The 8,370-nt window shown below is 39.9% G+C and overlaps 1 protein-coding gene across 1 annotated transcript in view; it reads right to left on the reverse strand.

The window, feature by feature from the left end:
* Window positions 1-7,323, reverse strand: part of LOC107503179 (aldehyde oxidase 4) — a 58,822-nt gene extending 51,499 nt beyond the window's left edge. Inside the window, exons 1-2 of the mRNA XM_016131130.2 lie at window positions 7,178-7,323; window positions 2,989-3,046 (exon numbers count right to left, since the gene is read on the reverse strand). Of these exons, the coding sequence (XP_015986616.2) occupies window positions 2,989-3,046; window positions 7,178-7,231 (112 nt within the window). The 5' untranslated portion in view covers window positions 7,232-7,323. The remainder of the gene's footprint in view (window positions 1-2,988; window positions 3,047-7,177) is intronic.
* Window positions 7,324-8,370: the final 1,047 nt, after the last annotated feature.

Genomic DNA, 8,370 nt, shown 5'->3' on the forward strand with positions numbered 1-8,370 from the left:
CAACCCTACTGAGGTCAAATACAAACAATATTATATCAGAGTTTATTTTTTTGGTCTTTTAAGTAGAAGAGCTTTTTAAGTGTCCCCAAGATTCACAGCCTTACAGTATATCCAGAAGGTAGCCCGAGACTAAATGCTGGCAGTTACCGTGTGTAGTTGACCCTGGAATTTCCATTGGGATTTGGTCATTCATCAATGAATTAATGTGTCCTGCCATATCAGGCAGGGAACGCAACCTTGGGGTCAAACTTGATCCTTTGCCTCAGGGTCTCATTCCTCCTTTATTTCTTGCCATAACCTCCCTCTGACAACTCTTTACATCCATCGAAATAAACTTCTTTTAGTTCCCCAAAAGCACTATATTCTCTCATGTCTGTCCTTATTCCAGTCCCCGCCCCCATCCCCTGTACTGCTGAGTGGAATACCCAAGCCTTCAGTCCAACCTTCGTCTCTCCCTATTCAACCTCTTCAACCTTCGTCTCTCCCTTCCATTCCCAAGTCCGATGCGAGTGCCCTACCTGAGTCCGTCCCCACAACACGGCACTTATCACACTTGCTGTCACCCCTTCACTAGCCGTCTCCCTTTCTAAACTGAGGGTGGAGGGCATGTCTTCCAGCTTATATCTGAACACCTGGTGCTGAGTAAAACCGGTTAGCTGAATGAAGAATTGTTTTGAGAACTTCAAGAAGCGTGAGGATTTCAGTGGTGGGTATGTGAAGGTGTGGGGAAACAAGGACGGATGTTTAGGGAGCCTCTGGGACATCCCATTTCCCCAGTTTTATCCTAGAGCCAGGATCTCATGGAGTTTAAACAGCTTTACAATGACACAGCCTTCTTGCCTCAAGTAACTGTGGACCATTCACTCTTAGTGATGCATTACCTGGTTCCACGGGTCGAATTGCTTTACACCAAGCCGGGAGGTGTGAAGAGGTGGGAGAAATGACATAAGATCTCACCTCAGCAGGTCTGAGCCAGACCGCCGCAGTGGGCAGTGTGACTTAGGAGGAGGCTGTGAAAGGGAGAGGGGACGTCCCCCCCCCCCCCCCAAAATTTGGCTCCTTGTGTGACTGTGTTCCATTCTGGGAATGATACCTAAGCCAGGCACCAAGTTAGCAGCAAATTGGGGTTTTGTGGAAGCTTGAAGTTTTTATAATATTAGAGACCTACCTTCAGGAAAAAATAAAACAAAACGAAACATAAAATTATTCATGTAAATTACGTACGAGGCCTCGGAAGGGGCCGGGGGAGTCATGTGAAATGTGAAGTGGGCTGGTGCTGGCACATGCGCGCGGGCGCGGACTCCGACGGGAAATCCTTGTGGGTATCCCCAAGCGTTCCCGAGACTCGTCCACTTGAGGAACAAGATGAAAGTAAAGCCTCTGACTTCGTCCTAGAGCTGTCGACTCTGTACACAGGAGTTGTGGTCTGGAAGTCTCCGGTGACTCTTACTGACTCAGAAGGACTTATTTATTGCAGTAGGCACCAGACGAGAGGTGGCGCCAGGGAGATGGGGAAATGGGAGGCCGGAGTGATTCTGCCTAGAGCCGCTTCTGGCCACGCTTACTTAGGAGTCCATGAATTTTCCGCTTGCTCCTAATATAGATGAATTTCTTCATTTTTGGATGTCTAGAGAAAGCATACTGAAGTGTGTAGTGGATTTAGAAGTGATAAAAAAGAGAAGCGATAGGGCGTGTGTACTGACGGTGAGATTTTGAAGCTGGGTTTATGGGAGATGGTAGAGCTAGTGAGGGAGGAGTTGACCTGTTTTTGGCTTTTCTTCTTTGTTTTTCAGCGATAAGCCCAATTCCTGGAATAGTGAGTGGAATGAGGACAGTAGAGGATTATATTGGCTGGAGTAGTAAAATGACGAGGTAGGAAATCAGGTTACACAGAAGATGAGGCAACGTACCTAATTTATTAGGTAAGTTCGACAAGGAGATAACAGGGAGAAATAAGGTGGTGTTTTGGGTGTGTTTGCTTGGAGGCAAAAAGACAAAAGTGGAGAAGGAAGTAAGGATCCTGGAGAGAGAGAAGATAACATCGTCTTGTACACCGCTGATTCCTCGGAGCCTAACCTAGTGCTTGGCTTTTAGTAGGTGCTGGATATATATTTTAATTTACTATTCTGAAATTATTATAGTCTAAGTTATTATTCTGAAATAATTATTGTCTTTATAGGAAGTCGCAAAAGTAGTACAGACAGTCTGCGTGCCTGTCTCCCAGCTCCCCCTAGTAACGACATCCCACATAGCTATAGTACGACATAGTAAAACCAGTAAACTGGCATCAAAACTACACGGATAGCCAGATCACAGAGCTTATTTAGATTTAGCCATGTATATATGCACTCATATTGTGTGTGCAATTTTATCTCATAGGCAGAGATGTGTAACCACTGCCACAATCACTTTGCGCTACTCCTTTATAGTTGCACGCAAACTCAATGAATTTTTTTTTACCGAAGATGTTGGAGGAGTGAGAGGTGAGAAAAGTCCAGATCTGAGGTGAAGATCTGGGAGTGCATTAGCTATACTTTGGAACTTTGAAATATGTTTATTAAATCTTGTTTTCTCCAATAAGGATTATGAAAAAGCATGAGCGACGAGTTATGAAGGGCTCTTGTGGGAAACTGTTGTCAGTGACGCGCATCCGTGAAAAATGGATGGGACAGTTTTACATTCACACTCCTGAATATAAAACCGTCATCAGGGTGACCGTGGGGCTCAAAGACATAAAGTTATTTGTAAAGTTAGCACACTCATAGTTAACTGGAAGGTTCTTTTGGTTTTGCTCAGGTGAAAAAAATACAAGAACTAAAGTTCAAATCTATCACTTCTAGATTCATTCTCTGAACTCCAACTAGACTCTACAAATTGAACACGAGGTTATTTACCCAGGGCATACACAGGGTGACCTTCTTCAGAAGTCTTAGCATGTTCACTTTTTACCACCCAATCCAGAACCATGGCAGTAAAGCATAAGGATACGGACTTCCCTCAGGTAGAATAGTAGGTTTACTTCAGGGTCAGCATTCTTCTCTATGACCTACATAGTGACATGAGAGAAGGAATTTAGGAAGGTAACACCAACACATTATGGCAACTCATTGTTTGGGGGGCATGCTTTACATAAATGGTGGCTTCACAGGAGGGAAAATAACAAAGGACATCCTTTTTAAGCATGCGGAACCAGAATTTTGACGAAATTATAGAGCATTATCTCAATGTCTCTGAATTTTTAATATATATGACAATGATAAATTCTGGATTGTTTTTCCTTAGAGTATCTGGAAAGAACTCTGATGGGGAAATGGATACTTAGATTCCAAAATCAATTTCATGGCCACGGAAAGTCAATTTTCATGGCCATGGAAAGTCATGAAAAAGGTTAGCTAGAAAAGATTTCCTAAGGGAGTCATAATGTCATAAGGGCGTATGGTATCAGGAAGCCACTCCTTCCCCACCCTTTCTTCCCCAGTGAAATGGAGGTGTCAGCAGATGAAGGAAGAATAGAAGGGATAGAAGGGGGCACGAATTCCCACTCTGCCTCTCATGCTGTGTTCCGGGCTGCTACTGCCAGTAAGTGAAGGCGGCACACAAGATCAAAGCTACCTGCTTAAGTGGAATGCCAGCTAAGTACGGTCGGGCAGGATTAGAGAGAATTGGAGAGAAATTTACCTAAACGTGTAGCACTGAACCCAGAAAGAGGTGACATCATTCCACTAAAAGTGTTTTTACTTTTATCACCCCCGAAAAAAGCAGCAAACCACGTTATTTTTCATAACTGCCTCTCATTTCCAAGCCTCCTTCCCAGTCCTCAGAGGATCTTAGTAGCCACAGATGAGGTTAGCACCCATTATGATATTGAAGAATCAAGATTCCAAATGAAGGAGAAAGCAAGAAATTAATCAAAAGCTGCCAATTGCAATTCTGACATATCAAGTATATAGTGCTCCCAGCCATTTAAAATAAATATTTCAGTGATCATATGAGAAATACTGGTTGTACTATTAGTTGTACTCACAAAATTGTATTGGTTGGTGCCTTCTGTTTTTTTCCAGTAATTTACAGATACTTAGGAAATAAATCCTTTTTAGTAAGTATATGAAAAGAGGAGCAATCTCACTAGTAACTAGAGAGATACAAGTGAAACCCACAACGAGATACCACTTTACACCAAATTAGGTTAGCAAACCTTCAAAAGTTTGTTTCCATGTCTTGGCTACCGTGAATAATGCTGCAGTGAACATCAGGGTGCATATATCTTTACGCATAAATGTTGTAAAGTTTTTGGAGTAGATCCCAGAAGAAGGATTGCTGGGTCATATAGTAATTCTATTATTAATCTCTTGCAAGATCTCCATACCGTTTTCATAGAGGCCCCACCTCTCCACTTGTTACTACTTGTTCTGTTGATGGCAGTCATTCTTACAGGTGTGAAGTTGTATCTCATCGTGGGTTAGATTTGCATTTCCTGAGTAACTAGTCAAGTTAAACATGTTTGTTGGCCTTTGATAGATGATTGGCTAAAGAAGATGTGGTGCACATATACAATGGACTATTACTCTGCCATGAGAAAAGATGAAACACTGCCGTTTGCTACAACATGGATGGATCTTGAGGTTTATCATGCTAAGCAAAATAAGTCAGACAGAAAAAGTTAAGAATATATGATTTCACTCATATGTGGGATGTAAAACTGAGAGCAACAAATAAACAAGATAAACAAAAACTTACAGACACAGATAACAGTTTAGTGGTTACCCGAAGGAAAGGGGAAAAGGGGCTAGATAAGAGTAAAGGGAGTCAAAGGTGTGGTGATAGAAGGGAATTTAACTTTGGATGATGAACACACAGTGCAATATATATATGGCATATTATTGAATTGTACACTTGAAACCTATATAATTTTATATACTAATGTCACCTCAATAAATTTAATCAAAAATTGATAAACAGTCTGATTGTTTCAAGTATTGGTACATCATAGATTGAAAAATTGTATATGGGCCAAGAAATTGCACCTGTCATGCAATGAACTGTGGGAAATGTAACCTGTGTAGGATTCTGGAAAGCCACCTGGCAGGAGCTATGAAGTTGACATGCTACAATCTTACTGAGAGATTCTCTTGCCAGTGTCGGTGAAGAAACACATGGTAGGATGTTCACTGAGGCATTTCTTGGGGGAATTTCTTGTGTCTATCACTAGGAGACTGGATAAGCAGACTGAAGGATATACACAGCCTGGAGAACTGTGCATGCAGAAGTAATGAGCCATGTTTTCAGAGAGCAACATGGATAGATCAAAAACAGTGGTGAGTCACAAAAGAAACTAAAGGCGATTTATAAATCACAATCCACGTGTTTAAGTTAAGAATATACACATGCTCATGCACTGTACGAACACTATATAATCGACCCTTGAATGATATGAGGGTTAGGGGTACCGACCCTCACTCCCTGCAAAGTTGAAAACCTGTGTATAACTTTTGGCTCCCCACAAACTTAACTATTAACAGCTTACTGTTGACCAGAAGCCTTCAAACAACATGAAGTCTATTAACACATATTTTGTACATTATACATATTATATACTGTATTCTTATAATGAAATAAGCTAGAAAAAATATTAATAAAATCAGAAGAGAAAAACATTTACAGTATTTATTGAAGTTCAAACCTGTGTTATTCAAGGGTCAACTATATATATTTCAAGGATACACCTACATTTCTTAATACCTATATTGAAAGTGTGAGGGAGGGCTATATATTTAAAATGCACATGGGGGAATAAATTAAAGAGAAGGTAGGAAATATAAAGAAAAAAATATAAAGCAAAAGAAGAGCCTTGTCCAGGTTGTGATGATGATGTGCCATTGACAGAGGAGTGTGCTTTGTCCAACTCTGCCCTCATGTCTGAAGGAAGGAAAAGCAACCACAGAAATAACAACAAAACAAATTTCTCAAATGAATTGCATATATTTTCCCCTCTTTTCTTCCTTCCTTCCTTCCTTCCTTCCTTCCTTCCTTCCTTCCTTCCTTCCTTCCTTCTTTTTTTTCAATTGTAACTTGTCTTAGAAATTTGTTAGAGAAAGATAAAAATGTCAAAATATCAGCTGTAAATTCAAAAGATTGAAGACCTGGAGGGGAAATAAGCATTCTAATATGATATTAAGGGATAAATGGTTTTATTCACCAACAGAGGCAAAGCAGCAAAGCCAATTTTCCTTGCACTCAGAAAAGTTCTTCACTTTTGAATTACTACGAATTGTCACTCAGCAATTATTTTTCTGATAGTCCAGTTAGCTTTCCGGTCATTCAAGATTCTGACCCACGGGTAAACAGTATTGCTAAACCAAGACTTTTTCTTTCTTTTTCACTTTCTGTATTTTAGTTCAGAGGTTTCCTAAAAATGATGTTTTCCTGCTATTTAAAAGGCAGAATTTTGCCTCGATGGAAGTTGTATTTTCTTCTTGAGGACAGAGCATCAGTCACCTGGCTCTCGAGAAGCAAAATCATTAACACCAGATTTCTTCCCAAAATAATTTTGTTTTAACATTTTGCTAGTCCTTTCGTCCTCTAATTGTTTCGAAACACCTCGCTCTTTTCTTTTACTGGTGCTTCTTGTTAAGTACAAGGCCGAGAACAATGGAGCGTGAGAATTGCCCCATCTTCTTCTTTGTGGGAAAAGCAGCCTATTTGTCCCATCACGCAGCAGAGGCACTTCAGCCTCCAGGTTAATTGATCAGCCCGAGGGGTTTTATTAAGGAAAAACTAAGTCAGTCTTTGCAATTTTCATCCTCAGTATCATGTATGCTTTCTATTAAAATAACATTGGTGAATTCAAGTAGAGCTAATAGCCAAATAAAACGAAGAGAGACATAGTTTTTTCATACGTGCATTAGAAATTTACTCCCGTTGTAATCTAACAAATAAAAATGAAAGTTCCTCACTGATTCCAAAGAAAAGATAAAGAGCAAGCCAAGGCTCCCCATGCGTTAGTAATTTTGCACCAAACCTTGAGCTAATAACCCATGTTCAAGTTCATACCACTGGATATGACTTGAAAAAGACAGGAGAGGTTAAAGACGTAAGAAACGGTATCGTGGTGTAAAAAAATTAGCTTGGCTTTTGTTGCTGGTAAACAAAAATCCACATAATCATTTCATAAACTTACCTTTCTCCCATTCACAAAAAAAACAAGGTCATCAGGATTTGGAAGAGAAAGCATTGCAGCAGGATAAAATTGCTTCCACCACAATAGAAGTTTTTCTCCTACAGAGTGATAGGTGAGAGCAAAAACCTAGATGCCTATAGGTCTTGGAGAAGCCCAAGCTGCAGTAGCAGGATGGCACAGAGTTATTTATAGACACCATGCCCGAAAGGAACACCAACCGTGGCTCTCTGCCTGCCCAGCCTATGAATATTTCAAGTGGTTTTTGGCAGCGCCCTGTCTCCTTTCCTGAGAGCGAGAGCGAGCCAAGCCAGAGTCTTTGAAGCGAGTCAGTCCCCTTCGAAGTCCAAGATTGTTTCGAAGGGGAGTGCATTTAAAATGTTTAAATGAGTTTTAGATAGGCAATTATTATTTTATAAACTAACCAAGCCATTGATCAATACAATGCTATTAAAACTCATGAGACTTTAACTCTTTCTCAAGTTTTTCTTGCATTAAAGGGCAAAGAAGATTTCATCATGCATGTAATGAAAGACTTCATAAAAATGTGTCTTTAAAGCTTAATTACAACAACCTAAAAGCATATCCTCCTTCCGTAATCTTTGTTTTTTTTGTACTCACTTATTCCTTCAAATTTAAGAATTTAAGTCATCAAACTGTTTAAAATCATAAACATGTACATAGGCTTGCCAGGTGCCAGAGACTGTTCTTTATTTCTACAACAACTTGCTAGTGTATTATGATCATCTTCATCTTAGAAATGTAGAAACTAAGGCACAGAAACATTAAGCAACTTGCCCAATGCCACACAGCCAATGGGTGGCAGAGTTGTTGCAGAGTCTGTATCTTTAACCTCCTTTCTGCACTCTAATTGCAAACGTGGCAAGAAATGAGGCCAGAGGAGAAGTCAGTGGCCACAGTATGTAGGGAGGCATGATAAGGATTTTGCTGAGCCTTCTAAATATGAAGCCACTGGAGGTTTTTGAGGAGGAAGTGACAATATCTGGTTTTATTTTTATTTATTTATTTTTTTAAACTTTTTTTTTTTTTAAGTTTATTTTGTTTAACTCTTGTGTTTGAGAAGATGTATAATTCTCTGGAAGCTGTGACAGTACCTGGAAAAATATTATGCTGAAAATAAAAAATCAGCTCAATTCAATTGACCTAGATTTCTAATCTGTCATTTTACAGTACAT

This window comes from Rousettus aegyptiacus, unplaced genomic scaffold (genome assembly GCF_014176215.1).
Source record: "Rousettus aegyptiacus isolate mRouAeg1 unplaced genomic scaffold, mRouAeg1.p scaffold_m13_p_2, whole genome shotgun sequence".
In the NCBI taxonomy this organism is placed as follows: Eukaryota; Metazoa; Chordata; class Mammalia; order Chiroptera; family Pteropodidae; genus Rousettus; species Rousettus aegyptiacus.